The 17,709-nt window shown below is 44.3% G+C and overlaps 1 protein-coding gene across 19 annotated transcripts in view; it reads right to left on the reverse strand.

Moving 5' to 3' along the window:
* ATP9B (ATPase phospholipid transporting 9B (putative)) overlaps positions 1–17,709 on the reverse strand; it is a 217,666-nt gene that overhangs the window by 76,645 nt on the left and 123,312 nt on the right. For all 19 annotated transcript variants that reach the window (XM_049698583.1, XM_049698579.1, XM_049698578.1 and 16 more), the window contains one exon: positions 1,258–1,418. In XM_049698583.1, the coding sequence (XP_049554540.1) occupies positions 1,258–1,418 (161 nt within the window). The remainder of the gene's footprint in view (positions 1–1,257; positions 1,419–17,709) is intronic.

Here is a 17,709-nt window from a genome sequence, read left to right on the forward strand (position 1 = left end):
AGGGGGGAAGTGGAGGTGGGATGAACTGGGAGATTGGGATTGACATATATACACTATTGATACTATGTATAAAACAGATAACTAATGAGAACCTGCTGTATAGCACAGGAAACTCTTAGAAAAAAAAGGATATACATACTGACATTGTCAGTTTACTGAAGAAAGAAGTTAAAGAGAATTAAAAAAAATAAAGAGAATAAATAAAGAGAATTAAATAAAATATTAAAAAAATGGAAGTTGAATATTGTTCAATGGTTTCTATCAGTTAAGGATAGAAGTGCCCCAGAAACAGGAAGGAAGAGAGTTCTCACCTGGCCTTTCGCATCACACAACACAAACAGTAGTGAAGTGACAGCACATAACATTCCAGAACTGATACAAGCAACAGAAACGAAGAAAAACAAGATTAATGAAAGCAAAGGAAAACCCCTGGGAATTCCCAAGAAAAAAAGATGTGCTTAAGACATATGGGAATAGGAGCTGTCTGTTGGCAGCTGCAGAAGGACATGCGGGAAGGACTGGGTTAACAGCTAAGATGGGCAGTGCTGACCCTGAGACTCAGCCCCAGGAGGCCGGCTGAGCTGGCACTGGGTGGGGCTCGCAGTGGGGTTCACATGGGGCTGCAGGGTTCACACCAGGGTAAGTGGAGCTCACACCACGGGGCAATGAGATTCACACCAGGGTCAGTGGGGTTCACACCAGCGGGCAGTGGGCTTCACACCAGCGGGCAGTGGGGTTCACACCAGGGTCAGTGGGGTTCACACCAGGGTCAGTAGGGTTCACACCAGGGTCAGTGGGATTCACACCAGCGGGCAGTGGGATTCACACCAGGGTCAGTGGAGTTCACACCAGGGTCAGTGGGCTTCACACCAGGCAGTGGGGTTCCCATCAGGGTCAATGGGGTTCACACCAGGCAGTGGGGTTCACACCAGGGTCAGTGGAGTTCACACCAGGGTCAGTGGGGTTCACACCAGGCAGTGGGGTTCACAGCAAGGTCAGTGGAGTTCACACCAGGGTCAGTGGGGTTCACAGCAGGGTCAGTGGGGTTCACACCAGGCAGTGGGGTTCACAGCAGGGTCAGTGGGGTTCACACCAGGCAGTGGGGTTCACAGCAGGGTCAATGGGGTTCACAGCAAGGTCAATGGGGTTCCCTCTTTCGTTCTAGGTGGATCATTTCTTTCACACTGAGAACAATACATTCAATAACATCATATTCAGTGAAACCAGACATCTGTTTTTCTTCATTCTTAAACCCACCTTATGGGAATGATGTAGGAGAAGAGCAGGAGAAAGCGGAAGAGACTGCGGTACCAGGGACCTGAGAATCCCTGCAAGGTCACCATGACAACTGAGAGGGCAACCAATGCCAAAAACAGCGCTTTGGTCAGCTGATTGAGCTCAAGGTCCAGCAAACCAACCTGAAAGAAAATGAAGAGTTAGGACAGAACCACATTCTTAAATTTTCTTTTGTACTAGCTTTCATTATACTGAAATACAAAAATGTACTAACTTTACATTTTCTTCTGAAAACTTCTCCTGACATTCACACTTCTTTCTGAAAAGCCTTTTAGAGATTTAGGGAGAATTTCTGAAAGTGACCCATGGTCCCCAGAGCATTTCCAGAAAGAGTCTACTGAGAAAACACGAGTCTTGAGTATCCAACCACAAAAAACTCAGATCCTTTCTCTAGATAATGAGGTTACGACCAGCAAGTGGACAAAAGGGGATGCGGGACGAGAGCCGCACGGACGGCCCGGCAGCCCGGCCAGCTCTCCGGGAGCACACGCGCCTTTTCCTCTGCACGTGCCACGTCAGGGGATCACTTAGGATTTTCTTCAGAGCAGGACAGTATGTCTGTCATCTCTCTCTGCCAAGAGCCTCCCTGAAAAGAACTTCTCTTAATTAAGAAGGAAAGCAACAGGGGGAGTGGTTAGCCTGCAATGACAGCCTGTTAATTCGCGGAGGTCCTGTACTTTAGGTCCTCCCGGTAAGGCACACACACTCCAGTTCATCCTGTGGGTCATTTGCCAGCTGAGCAAAACGTGAGGGAGAATTATGTCAATAAGAATTAGTTCCTTTTTTGTGTGCGTCCTGTGTGGGATCTTGGGGACAGTAAGAACGAGATACGCAGACACCATCCATTCTACAAGTGAAGAGAACACAGCTCTTCTGAAGCATGCAGCTTCAATTTCAAGCCCAGCACCTCCACCAAGTCCTGCTCCGTGCTTAGTGTCATTGCTGAAAGACTACCGGGCAATGCAGCGTGGGGGGCAGAGAGAGGAGCGGGGAGGGCGGCGCCAGGCTTTGTAGAAGGGCTTTAGAGCCACAAAGAGGACAAGTGACGCCGTACGGCAGTTAAGATCCCTCAAGACTCTGTGTTTAGGCTAGTCTGGCTCTGCCACCTGGCTGCACAACCTTGGGCAAGCTGAGCATCAGCTTTCCCATCTGTAAAATGGGCTGTAACATGTCTTCCTGACAGGACCCGGGGGGAAAGAGAGGACGCACAGCACAGGGAGCACAGCTTCTGGTAGAGAGCAAGCCTGCATGCATGCTACTACTATTGTCATTACTATTATCATTGTTATTATGATTATTAAAAACCTGGATTTGAGTCTCTGCTTACTAACTGTGTAACCTTGGGGAATGTTCTTACACTCTTTAAGCCTCACTCTCCTCCTCTGTAAACTGCTGTTACCCATCTCCTAACAGAGGTGCCTGGAGAAGCCCAAACCATGTGGCAAAGCTCACTGTCACTACTGGTCACCCTCAGGCCAGGGCACAGCAGGTGCTTAACAGAACTGCTTATATGTAATTTATATGACACTAGCAGAAGACTGAATCCTATCAGGTTATCCATCTGCCATCTGAGTTTCTTCTGAATCTGGTACAAATTTTGAAAAAGAGAAATTAAAAAAGAAAACATGATTACCAAAACTATACTATTATTCTCAAATTTAAAACTTTTAGAATTACTAACCTACTTAATACCAGTTTATTTTGGAATGCCTTTTGAATACCATGTCTTTGGCAATAAAAAGCTAGCCTTTTCCACACTTCACTGTTTAGTTTATATCTGCTTTTGATTAGGGTTTGCCACAAAGGCTCATGAGAACGTTAGCACCTGTAGTTACAAAGAAAGCACAGAACTTTGTCAGAAAACCCAGTTAAGTGCAGCAGTGAAGAAAATTCACTCATTATACAAGCAAGTTTAAATACCTACTACATTTTTTGCTGAACTCTATGGTTATGAAAAATGAGTCAACTATGAGATTTTACCCTTCAAGAAACAGCCCATCTAGTAGGAAGTATAAGGCAAACACCAGTAATATACCCTATAGAAGAGAAATCTCTAACCAAGCTTATGGGGGAAGTCACTTCTTAGAGCTGCCCGTCATCACTGCTGTTGGCTGACACCTAACGGCCTTTAGAGGCTCCAGAAACCACGGGAATGACAACAGGGACCCAGAAGCTACACCGCTGGAAGTCTGTCTAGCACACTCGCCCTACCTCCACACCAATCCCAACACTACAGGGTCTGCGCAGTGGTCTGGGAGCCACGGGTCCCCACCTGCAAGGGCCCTGGAGGTGGGAGCGGGGCCAGGGGCGAGGCGGCTCTGCAGCGTCTGCGCCTCCAAGCCACCACCCACAGAGGTCCCGCCCCTCCAGGCCCCACCCCACCACAAGGCCCCACCCCCACTAAGTCCCTCCCCTCACCAGGCCCCTCCTCTCCACAGCCACCACCCCAGCAGGCCCCGCCCCCTCGCCTGGGACCCGCGGCCTCCTCTGGTCGCGCGCACTCTTCAGACTCGGAACCCCAGAGACTTTAGGCAAGTCCTAGAGATGCGCTGTCTCCTGTGCGCAGCTTGTGCGCAGATGAGACCCTTCCCGGCCAGGCCGGCCGTGTCTGCAGGGCTCTGCGGGCAGGGCTCTGCGGGCAGCGCCCTGCCGCCCTAGCGGTCACTTCCAGCGCAGTGACCGGGCGAGTGGGCAATGGGGCCAGCCGGTCCGGGCTCGCCACCTCTGGGCCGGGACGAGCAGCAGGAAGGACCGCGCCGACGGTTCTGGAAGCTTCCCCGGTGGAGCGGGACTGGGCTCCGTGAGAGCGGCGGCCAGGGCCATGGCGCCTGATTTATCAACTCCATTTAAAAACCGGCAGAACCAGGACAAATACGTTGCAATTTCCGCTACTTCAACTACTATATAGTTTATGCTTGAATTATTGAGAAAAATAGGGTTTTGGATTAAAATGAAGAAAAATTAAGCCAGGGAAGTAGAGCATGTTTCAAAGCCCGGGCCCTCTGCGGTGACAAAGACGGCCTAAGTTCCAAGCCTCGCGGAGGGTCAGATGAAGTCATTACTCATTCAGTCAGGGAAAAAAGACTCAATTACCTCAACGTAAAGATGCTATCAATGAATGCAAAGTGCATATTTTACTCTATTCATCCAAATCCCATTAAAAAGTGAAAGGAATGATTTAATCAGGCCTTCCAGAGTTGGCCTTTTTTGTAATAAAATAAAGAATCACTGTCTTGCAAAATGCATAACCACTGCCTCACACTTTCCCCTGCATCATGGCAGTGAAGGACTGTAAGAGCTGGGACAAAACAGTCAGGAATGAGGACAAAGTTTCCTTTGAAAAAATGACCCATATAGGATGGAAACATTACACGCAGCCCACTGCACATTGATATTCAGCTAATTCAAAGTATTAATACCTTTCTAATTGACGAGGACACATGTGGTCAACTGCCTGACTAGTGACTATAACTGAATGTCGTCTTCACCAACCCCTTCTGATTTAAAGGACGAATGAAAGGTTTAGCAGAGAAAACACAGCTTCTCAGTAATGGGCTGTTCCCTGCTTTCTTTCAGGAGCCTTTCCTGAACTATGATTATTCTTCCTCGAACATAATTGCAACTGAGCTATAGTATATAGTATGATCTTTTTTTGGGTGGGGGTGGGGGTGGGGGTGTGGTCAATTCTAACAAAGCACAGTGAGAAGAAAAGAGATACTTCAACTATTTTTTTAAAGGTCACTTTCAATTTTATACTCATTTCACTAGAACACCCTTAAAAGTTTCTTCAACTTGTCTAAAATGCAATCTGGACTCAAAAACTATTCAATATGAAAGCTAGTTAACTTTAAAGCTACAAATTCTATAAAGAAGGTGGTAGCCTGAGTTTTGATGTGAAACTCTTCTTTCTTTCAAAAATTTCCTAGAACATCTGAACAGGCCAGAGAGCTTTTACTATGATTTCAAGACCTTTTTACCCCTAAGGTATATTATTAATCAGTTGAAGTAATTATGACTGTATAAGAAAAGGTAAGTACACTAGGAAGTAATTTTCAACATTTTTGTAATTTCCTATATTAGTAAAGCAAATTTTCTTCCACTTGTCATAATATTTGTTTGATTTGAAACAACTGTGATAACAAAATTAAATACGCTACTGGAAATTTTAATCTCCAAGGGAAAATCTGTGCATAATGTCTAAGATGCCACAATGGCTCTGGGAAGGGGCTGCTCTGGGATAATGAACACAATAATTGCCTGTATAATCTAAAACGCTACTAATGGCAACGATCACAGATCCACTTAGCTCCTCTTTAATTTATGTACCAAGTTTTAAACAGCTAATGGTTCTCAGTAAAATAATGGTTTATACCAACAATGAAGGGTAAATACAGTATCCTCCTGCTTAATCAAGAAAAGATCAGTCAGGTTTTTTAAGGCACCCATGGACGAAGGAGACCCCACCTTATCTCAGTAACACAATGCGTTTCCAGCCCATCTCAAAGTCCCCCTAAGTCCCCAAGAAATCAATGTAGGAGCCTCGTGTTATAAAAACTTAGTAGCAGAGAAAACAAAAGGCATAAAAGGAAGCACTGCCAACTGCTCCTCACGTGATGTTACCCCTGGATCAATGTTATGTGAACATCCAAGTACTGTAACCTTGCTTCTAAAACTCACATTTCCTTACTTGCTACGTGAAAGTATTTTAGTATAGCAAAACCATAAGATGCAAAATGTGAAAAAGCCAATTTAAACTCTTGCAGAAAGCTAAATATCATTTTAATTTGTCCGATATTTTCCCTGTAAATATATCTCAATTTGAAAAACAAACGCCTCCAATCTACTAGCAAATGCACTCACGACGACTCTACACAGACAGAGAGACAGCTTCACACGTGAGAGACTACTTAGGGGAAACTATAACATTACCGTTAGCGTTGTTTATCTTTTAGCAGCAAAACTATTCTCGGATCAGCCCATCAGCCCCACATCATTCAGAATTTGGATTGTGACTACAAAATTGACATAGGGCTACTGCTTTAACCTAGTTGAAATTCCTATAAAAAAACACATTTCTTGGGGCTTCCCTGGTGGTGCAGTGGTTGGGAATCTGCCTGCCAATGCAAGGGATGCGGGTTCGAGCCCTGGTCTGGGAAGATCCCACATGCCGCGGAGCAACTGGGCCCGTGAGCCACAATTACTGAGCCTGCGCGTCTGGAGCCTGTGCTCCTCAACAAGAGAGGCCACGATAGTGAGAGGCCCGCGCACCGCGATGAAGAGTGGCCCCCGCTTGCCACAACTAGAGAAAGCCCTCGCACAGAAACAAAGACCCAACACAGCCATAAATAAATTAATTAATTAATAAAAAAAAAATGTCAGGTGCTGTGCTATTTAAAAAAATAATAAAAAATTTAAAAACACATTTCTTTTAAATATCTTTGAAACAAATCGGTCCTATATTTTCTACTTTTAGTAGAATCTTAAAAATAAGAAAAAAATAAGTACATACCTTCAATTCAAATAATTGAAACTCTTACACTAAATCTAATTCCTAAATCTTACAGCGATAACTTTTTTCCAGTTTGGAGTTTAAATTAAAAGTATTAGTTGTTTTTTTTTAAAGTGATGCGATGTAGCCCTTTTTTTCTTATTCTCCAGTTTATTTATTCATTCATCTTTGGATATGAACGCCTCAGTCCTAAGTGTCTGTCCTGCACGCAGGCGCCACCCACCCATAGACAACTCGGCTATTATCATTTACTGCCCCAGTGATCTGCGAAATAAGAAGCACTTCTTTTAGCCGTTCTAGTCTATTGGCCCAATAATCTGTGCTTTAAAAGCTCCCTAAGTAAGTATCAGCACGATAATTCTTAATGTTATATCACCTTAATTTTTAAAAGTCAAAATCTATATTTACACAATAAACATTTAAAAGTCTATTCTGAAAGAATATTTCATATTCTACATTTTTACCTGCAAATAAATTTTGCGTGACTATTCTATATTCAGCATTTAAGGTTTCTTCCTTGCTTACCAAATAGTTATCACATAAGATATTTTTTTTCTTGAATATTTAACATTTAAAAATAAAATGGGGGGACTTCCCTGGCGGTCCAGTGGGTAACATTTCGCCTTCCCATGCAGGGGTGCGTGTTTGATGCCCTGCTGAGGAGCTAAGATCCCACATACCTTGTGGCCAAAACACCAAAACATAAAAGCAGAAGCAATATTGTAACAAATTCAATAAAGACTTTGAAAATGGTCCACATCAAAAAAAATCAAAAAAAAGAAAAGAAAATGTGGTTATTACATTTTTTAGATAAACAAAAAAAGTCTTAATGCAAAGCTCAGCTCCTCAGCAAGGAAGTACAGCCTCTTTCCATGTTAATGTGAGAAACTCAGGAGAGGGGGGACCCAGTGCAAGCTCTCACCTAGTTTACACAACCTTGGTACCGATCAGCTCCGTGTTTAGGACAATGCACGTCGTCAGATCACTCTGTCCGCTAGACACGATAAACATGTTGTTAAGGGTGAAATTATTCCTAAAATCTACAAACATATTACTTGCTGAGTTTGAAGGGGGCTTCATGAGTGCAGAATGTGGCTGTCTTCTCAAGCCGTCAACCTACCAGATCATTTGAGAAATTTCAATAGTGGCTTGAGCATTTGCTATAACACATATCCACGTAACATTTTATAGTCATCAAAAATGCCAGAAAATAGCACATTATCTATGGACATATGGACATACACATATACACACGTCAGGTCTGGTTTTGCAAAATGCAGACTTACTTTTATATTCATGCAGGACAATTTGGTCAAGGCTGTTACTGTCTGACAGCCTCTGTCACAGTAGAGCCTTTATTAAGGCGTAACCAGTATACTAAATTAAAAAGTCATCAAATTTAAAGCAATATAGTGACTTTAAGTGGTTAGTTTAATTTTGTGTTTCTAATAATTGCTATAAACTATTTCAAATAGGCTCAACTTGAGACACATCGAAGCCATGTTTAAAACAAAGATGAGTGTGCACAAATATGCAAAACGGTCTGGAAGCCGTTTGGAAATTTAATTTGTACTCTATGTACACAAACTACATGAAAATACAGCACTGAATATTTCAAAGAGACCATAATTTTCTAATGTACAGTAGTTCCAGCCTTATTTTACAACAGTCCACACAGGTTATTTAAAAACCAGGGATGCAAGGAGACTACACCACACAAACCACTATCAGCCCAACACTATGCTGAATATGATTTGTGTGCACTGCTGTCATGTTTCCTGTTGATATTCCGTTGTTCCTTTTATAAAAACATTTCTCTTAGCTGGGGAGAGAAAGCAAAAGCGAAGGTGCAGTATGTTGCGGATTCGCCAGCAGAGGGCGCTCAAGATTGTTGCTTTTTTTGTTTTTCGAACGCTGAAAGCCTGCTTTTGATAAAAGCAGAACTTCGATCTTCGATCAGCCAATTCAGTATATATAATACATGTTGTCTTAGTTTTATTAACAACAAAAAAAGTTACCATAAATATCTATGTTGTCATGAAGAATCCAAGACAGAATTTATAGACTTTAACATGATGAATTAATTATATTGAAGGAAATTTCCCAAATAAAAATCTACTATCAAATAAGGATATTTGATATTTGTCATATTTAAAGATATGACAACCAAAATACTGTAGGTAATCGGTACAGTAGTATAGTGCTATGGCTTTTCTGTTTTTAAAGATTTAGATCTACAAACTAAATCAATAAAGCTGTAACAACAACTTACATTAGTGGTTTAGGGATCCTGCATATATTTACCTTATTTTTGTCTTAACAGTGTAGAAAGCTATCAGTTTTAAATGGTTTTGCTAAGACCACCCACCAATTCAAAATGATTACTTCAAGCCTGAGCTATCTACCGACACCAGAAACCTCAACCTTCAACATCAGTCATGTAAGTGAAATTTGAGGTCAGGCATTTGATTTCAATTTAATCTAATTAAATAAGCAGTTTATTTTGGTAATTTTATATTTATTTTAACAGATATTTTACAAGTAGCATTAACCTACTTTCGAATCCTTACTATCCAAAAACACAATACCCATGAGTTTAGGGATTAGTAACTGTGTTTTTTAAAAAAAAAAGTCTGGAAAAATGCCAGCAAGAGCAGATTCTGTGCGTGGTCACCGATATGCTCAGGAACTGTGACTTTTATATTATGCTTCTTCAAAGACTTTAAAAGTCCCCACACTCTTGGAAATTCTTTTTTCCCTAGAAACATGAAAAATAGATTTTTTTCTAATAAGAACTCTAAATGGTTCTGATATTTTTAAAGAAAGCCTTTTATTAGGAGTCTTAAAATTTTAACAGACTCAGAGAGAAAGGGCAGACCATGGCTTCTTGTAAATCTGTTGAAATATGGGACACAGTCCTCACCTTTCATTTTCTGGTCGATTTTTCATACTGAGGAGGCTATACTATTTAGCACATTTTTCTTCCGGGAGATATGGGTGTGTGTGTGTGTCTTTATTTCTCCTGCATGTGGCGAGTCCCTTATTTTAAATATTGTTTGTGGATGTGTGCATTTTAGAAACACCCTTCAAATATACTCTTAAATATTCATTTAAATATAATTTATAAAATATATTATTGAATAGAAAATACCCTTAGATTTTTAAGCACATCAATAATAATGCTGTTAAAATCTGGGCTCTGTCACTGCTTGCTAAAGAAATGGCTGAACATACAGCCAGGGCTTCTAACACTATTGCACCCAAAATTCCCCAGCACAGTGACTGCATCCCTTCAGGGCACCCTCTGAACTCTTCAAAGAGCTGGAAAAGTATTTGGTGGCTTTCTAACACCCAGGAAGCGACATATTGAAGGACGCATTCCTGTTAGTGGCTTGAAACTGCTGGACCGTACATGATGGGAAAGACTGGGATTTAGGCGACGGGAGTAGATCAGAGCCCCTTCTCAGGGAAAGCCAGTACCTGGTGGCCCCCAGCACGGGAGGCACAGGGAATGGCCGGGCAGGCAGGTACCAGGGCTGCCCTTCTCCCTGGAGCCTGCCTGGGACAGGGCCAGAAGAACTGCTGTGTTTCTTTAAAGAAACTGCATGGGATGCTGGTGGGGGGGGGGGGGGGGCGGGGAGACACCCTTCTACCTGCTTGGTTATTTTCCTAATAAAATTCTGGGAAAGGGAATGGTTAAATTTTTATTAGTAAACAAGGTCATTCATTTATATGAAACTTTAATTTCCAGCCCTAGATTTTCCTGATAAGAGGTCATGATACAGATGAATTTCTATAACGAAGTCCGAGATTTGTTCGGTGATTCAAAACGTTACCATCTAAATGCTTTCTTTGGCATACCAACAAGTAAAATGCATTTCATGGTTTGTGCCAGGGAATTTACTAGACATTAGTTAACAATTTTTCTATATAATAATAGATTCCAGAAAGTCTGGTTTCTTTAAGGACTACTTCAGTCCCATACACAGTATTATAAAGTTGTTAATTCTAAGTAACAGTATCTTAGGGGGGAAAAAAAAAAAGACAATCGGCAGGAAAAATCCTCAACGCCTAAGTGTTGCGTGTGGCAGAGCTTAGCTTAGCATGTTTCACGTCTCAGTTTCTGCAGGCAGCATGGCGCTACTATAATGTACACTGGACCGTGCAGCCCGCGAAGAGACACAAAGGCTGCGATGGTGTCACTACCCCCTTCACCGCTTGTTGGTTTATTGTGTAAATATGTGGGAATTTATGGACCATTTAAGGTCTCCACCCCAGTCTCCAGATACCTGGCACCCATCACGACATAAAACCACTCAGTAGGGTTTTTAAATCCAGAGTCATTAGCTGACTTGACAAGATCTGTGTCTAAGATATTTACTGGAGACAAAACCATGATCACCGTTTCACTGAACTCATGAAATTCTGTCTCAATGAAATGCATATCACCTCTTTGTGATTATATTAAACATGTGAAAAGATACAGAAAACCCTGGTCAGTGTTTGAAACACCTCAGAATTGCTATTATCTTGTCCATTCTCTGTCCCACCAACATATCAGCATAACTAGCTAACAAACGAAAGTTAACAGTAGGTAAACATAATTAATTTTTAAGGCAGCGTAGCAGAACGGCAGACACAGAATGGCACAGAGAGAAAAGAATGAAGAAAGTTATCATACTGGCCTAACACCTAACTTTGAATCAACGTTACTTAGTTTTCAAAATCCATAGTTCTCATGATTTGCATTCTTTTGAAAGGAAAACGGAATTCAGGAGATTTGCTGAAATTTTTAAATGACAAGCATAATACGGTTAAATAACCTTTTCATCTCCTTAACTACCCTTTTATTATTAACCGTCTACTTAAGAGGTTTATTACTGGGATCTTGGCAAAATATAGCACTACTTTCAACCATCTAAAATTTTTGTGTTACTTTATGTCTTCAAGGACACTTTATGAACCATTTCATACTTAATGGCTTGTAAGCAATCCCAAGAGCTGGGAGTTGTGTGAAAAGTTGCCCAGATTGACAGATACGGTGAAAAGGTCTGTATTAATTTCCAAGTAAAGAAATGCATGGCGTGGTATCTCACGATGATTATACTCTAAAGTACCAATTAGAACGCATCAGAAACCAGAGCAAGTTGACACTCTACAATAAAGCAAATAATTTCCAGTTGGAGGGGCAGAAAATGTTAATATGCAATGTTCAAGACTACAAGAATCTTTGTAAAAGGAAGTAGCTAATAAGGTTTAATGATGCATGTCAGGAAGCCACAGTATGTAGGGAAACACAGCTGGCTTCATTTTGTAAACTATTTGATATACACATCTTTCTAGTTCGCGATTATCAGCTGTGCCAGTGCCACAGGGGACAGCTTAGCCTTCAAATCAGGGCATCCTTCTTGTTCTCTAAATTACAAGTAAAATACATTACTATAATATGGTGCTATAGGCGAGTGCCCCGACCGAAGCTTATCCGCTTGAGAAAGAGGATTACAGAAGTCTTCTGTAGAACGTCGTGGAAACAACCTCGCCAGCCTAATAGGCTCCTAAGCTCCAGAACCATTAAAACAAATCATAAAACAGGCAACACGCTTGGACTTAGTGAAGTAATAACCTTCACAAGACGGTCACCATTTTCCCCACCTTGTGTATTAAAATGCAAACTAACTGAAAAGTGCTTCTACTGAGCAAGCCCAGCCCGCCGCCCAGCTTTCTTTCCGGGGCGCACCTGCGCGTGCTGCGAGGACCCGCGCCGATGGCGACAGGCCGCCTGCTCACGCCATCTCCGCCGAGGGCCTGCAACGGCAGGTGACAGCAATTAGCAGCAGATGACAGCAGCACTTAGAGTCTGTACCAGATGGCAGCTCAGGGTCACCGGAAGCCAGCAAACCTTCCACGAGGAAGCCCTGTGTTAGGCAACTATCACACTCGAAAGCTCTCAGACACGAGTTAATTATTCAGCCACCAGAAGACAACAGCTAGGTCACAACTCTGATATCAAAATGCTGTTAGTCACTTGGAGTGCACTTATTTTAAACGTAATTACACATATTAGCTGTTCAGAACGTGCACCTAATGACGGAGAGGGGGCCCTACACAAAAAGAGCTAAAATTCTAGTAATTAGTGAATTGTCGTAGGGCAAAGTATACCCAACAGGCTCTGACTCAGGTGGAGGCCGTTTACGGCCAAAGCAAGAACCAGCCACGCAGCAGGAGTCTGACAAGACACCCCTGGCACCCTGGCCTGTCATGGAGGCGAGGAGAGCCCCCAAGGACCCGGGACACGCGTCACCATGAAAGGGCGTTGGTGAGCTAAGAAAAGACTTCAGATCTCGAGGTGGTCTGTCAAGGCTTCTGGCTCAAAACTAAAGTCTTAGGTCGCTGCAGCTTGGCTTGAAGCCAGGAGACAGAAGGCGGTACGATTTTAGACAGACTGTGGCATCCGCAGGGGGGACGGACCCCTCACGGGCCATTCAGGTGAAGCTGACATGTTCCCTGTGAAAAAAAAATGCAGGTGAAAATGCTTCAGACAGGGCTTCCCTGGTGGTGCAGTGGTTAAGAATCCGCCTGCCAATGCAGGGGACACGAGTTCGAGCCCTGGTCTGGGAAGATCCCACGTACCGCGGAGCAGCTAAGCCCGTGTGCCACAACTACTGAGCCTGCGCTCTAGAGCCCACGAGCCACAACTACTGAAGCCCACACGCCTAGAGCCCGAGCTCCACAACAAGAGAAGCCACCGCAATGAGAAGCCCGCGCACTGCAACGAAGAGTAGCCCCCGCTTGATGCAACTAGAGGAAGCCCGCGTGCAGCAACGAAGACCCAATGTGGCCAAAAATAAACGAATTAAATAAATAAAAACTTTTTAAAAATGCTTCCAACAAACGAAATGCATAACCAATTTACTTTAACAAGATGAGTTCCCATTAATAACACATAAAATGGCTTCATTTTGGTCTAAATTGTTTATAACTGATTAATTTCTGACCGCTTATGACCTTAGCAATTTCCAAGCCAATAGCCTTTGCAACTTGCAAAGTGCTTTTGCATGATTTCTGTTACTCAGCTTCGCTCCAGCCTGGTTAAATTTCTGGTTCGCTTCCAGGGAGCTAAGGTGTATGGCCGAGCTTGCGGCTTCCGTCCCCTTGCCGCAGACGGGCCTCCCTGGCTGGCTGATGTGAACAGAAATGATATTATTCCCACTCTCGTAATGAGATCTGTAGCTGTACTTTCCATTAACTACACAGACTCCCATTAGGTTTATGAAATGAAGACTGGCCACATCTTGCATATCAGAATGTTCTCCTTCACTATTTCTATTTAAAAGTGGTGAAACTTGCTCAACTGGCAGCCGTTACTATACTTTGGGAAAAGAAGAACAGATTAAACAAAGTGATTAAATGTTGTAACCAAAACAAGGACCGAGGAAGTAAACACTCAGCTGAGGGTCTTTTGCCTGGTGAAGCAGTTAAAGGACAAAGCACCTCATCCTACCTACACGCTCTGTGTTGAGCCTTCTGCCGGACGGGCGCTCTTCCTGTGCTACACGTAGGTTCTCCTGTGGACACCTCTACTCAGCACCAGCGGGGCAGTGGCAGTGGGTGTGGACCCTGAGGCTCCGCTGTTCTGGAAGCAGCCAGGGCGGGGGCCGGGGGAGGCAGCGGCCGCTCGTCTCCTCTCCTGTGTAGAAACGCCAGGCCAGCAGGACTCTCTTGGATCCCAGACTTTCAGAGGTGTAACCTGCATCCTAGGTGTCTTCCAATATCTCTCAGAGCAATGATAATTAACTGATGATTAACTTCCCTTTCTGAAGAAACAGCAAGGGAGAAACACACTCCTCCTAAAGGGGAATCATAACTTACAGGAAGACAATTTTAAATGAAAAAAGAAACTGCCTGAAGTAAGCTTTGTCCTCAGATTTCTCCTGAACAACGGCACACTGCACGTAAGCTAATTTTCCTTCAATTTCCTTTCAAAATAAGTAGGACATGATGGTAAGAAATGGCACCATAATGACCGGCATTCAAACGAGTGAATTCTTCCGGGACTGCGCAAAGTGCCGTAACGCGGCAGGCTCACGGCATCCTGCCGTCCTTCTGTCACCGCCACAACAGGCCCGGAGCCTCACCCTGGGCTGGCCTCACGGGAAGGGTCTGTGCGCACGGGCGGGTGTGGCAGCATCGGCGTGAAGCACAGTGATTTACTTTGGTTTGTCCTTAGATTCACCACCCCTGTCTCCATGTCAGGACGCAGACCTAGCACGAAACTGTGGGGCAGTAGAGGGAGGGGGCCGCGGGTGGGCGTGCGCCAATGCCAGAGCCCCGTCTGGACCAGTCACTCTACATGACCACGAAGCTGCCCCACGCGCCTTCCAGCTGGGCTTTCTGAAGCTCTTAAGAGGCGAAATAGCTCTGGGCACATCTGGGTCTCTGACCCTTTGTATTGATGACTCAGGACGGGCTCCATGGCCACCTTCCTGTCCTAGGCATGTAACCGACACACAGTAATTGCTCATTTAAATGCCCACTGCGATCATTCTTCTTCTTACCGATGTGATAAAAATACATGTCTTTCTCCTTTGATCTTATTTTTACCTTCACTTTTATTTCCCCCACTTACTTTCAAGTCTACGCGAAAATGCTGCTGTATAACACCCGAACTTGACACTGCAGATCTTCCCCCTTCTGAAGCCCAGACAAGTACAGCGACAACGGTCTCCCGCGGGAGGGAGGCCGCCTCAGCTCCAGCCCCTCAGCCATTCCTCACTGGCCACCATCCCCACACAGGAGGCAGAGGAGGGAAGCCAGTTTCAAATAAACCCTACCTGCCGCCCGCCCGCAGCTCCCGAGGAGGGGAGTCCAGGGCCAGGACGGTCAGGGGCCTCCGTACACTGTGCCCACAGATCAGAGGCGATCCCCGCCTCACCAGTTCCATGAGGAGAGGGGCTGGGGGACATCTGGACCACGCGGAGCAGCTTCGAAGCAACCAGCCACCACTCCCGTGATCTGGGCGTGTACGAGTGAGAATCAACACGGCGGGGCCGACCTGATTTTCAAGTCCTCAGAGTCGCGCTGCACCCTGGCCTGACACTAACCAGGAGTACAAGTGTGTGCATGGCCTCTTTCCCGTGCTGCAGGTACCCACAGTCCAACCTGCTCCCATAAAGACGGACGGACCCCCAGTGGCCTCGAGACAGCAGCATCTGACTAACCCAGGGAGGGGGTCACTGCGGATGAGACGCCAACTTTCTCATGAAAAACCCATCAGTCAGCCAGACAGGGTCAGCTCTTGAGATGACAGAGCTCAACATCGACTTAGCCTGTAACTAAAGTGCAAAGCATATATTTAATATTTTGAATGGGAAACCAACTTGGAAATAAAAAGCTTTGCTGCAATTGTATTTTTATACAGCAGCAAACAGAAAATAAATTTTAAAAGATAATGAATGAAACGGCATCAACAGAATCTAAATACCTAGAAATGAATCAAACAAACGGTATACAAAAGCTCTACACAGAGAGAATCATAAAATATTATTGAAAAAATTAAAGAATACCTGTATAAACAAAGGATACAGAATATTCATTGATTAAAAAAACTCAGAATTTAAAAATCAATTCTCCTCAAAGATCTACAGAGATTAAATGCAATCCCAATTAAACTTGCTATAGTAATTACAGACGATTAGCACAAAAAGGGAATCGAGGACCAATCAGAGAGGAGGTCCAGATGCACACCCACCGCATGTGCACGTATGATTCATGCCGGAACCTGCGGTGGGAAAGGATGGACCTGCAACAGCTGGTTATGGGTCCACTGGAAATCTACATGGGGAAAAAATGGAAACTTCCCATTTTCATAACAAACACAGAACCCAATCCCAGACGTCTAGAGATCTAACTGAGAAAGGTAAATAGCAAAACTTCTAGAAGATAAGAGAGTACCTTCATGACCCAGGGTAGAGAAAGATTTCTTAAACCATGAAAAGACTGATAAATTGCACTCCATTAGAACTGAGCATGGCTATTTGTCAAGACACACTGAAGAGAGTAAGGAGGCACAGAGAGGGAGGACATTATACTCACATAACCAGCGAGCGCTCGTGCCAGGATATATAAAGGACTCCTACAAAATAATGAAAAAAGACTAACAATTCAACGGGAAAATGCACAAAAGACGCACTGAAGTGATCCTCAAACCAAGATGCCCAGGCAGCCCATCAACGTGCAGAGGAAATGCAACCTCGCTAGTCCTCAGGGAAATGGAAACTAAAAACACAATAAGACATTACTACATCCTCAATAGAACATTAAACACTTTTTTAAAAAAACGGACAACCCAAGTGCGGACAAGGTCATAGAGGAACTTGAATCCTCACACTGCAGGGAAGAGTGAACACTGGCGCCATCACTCTGGAGGACCGGGATTCCACAAAATGAATGTAAACGTATCCGTGACCCAGCAACTCCACTCCTAGGCACGTACGCAGCAGAAACGCACGTGTTTGCACTGAGACACGGTGCACACAGACGCCCGGGCAGAGCGACTCGGGACAGCGGAGGGCCCATCAGCTGCAGGATGGCTTCTCCGAGCAGCTACGGCCAGTCCTGTGGCGGGATGGTGCACAGACACGCAAACCAACAGAGCCCTGTGACATGTGACACGTGGACAAAACCCCCATGCGCATCACTGTACACAGGAGGCCAAACGCAGAAGAATGCACGCTGTACAGCCGCATTTTGTAACCTTCAGAAACAGACAAAAGTTGCCAGTCAAGTAGACACGGGGACAGCGCCCTTCCGGGAGAGCAGGTGTGCAGAGAAGGAAGCTTCTGGAATGCTGGCACAGCGCTAGTTCCTGACCACGTCAGGGGCTGGGGCGTGCGCTCGCTTTGTGG

Source organism: Orcinus orca, chromosome 15 (assembly GCF_937001465.1).
Source record: "Orcinus orca chromosome 15, mOrcOrc1.1, whole genome shotgun sequence".
Classification (NCBI taxonomy): Eukaryota; Metazoa; Chordata; class Mammalia; order Artiodactyla; family Delphinidae; genus Orcinus; species Orcinus orca.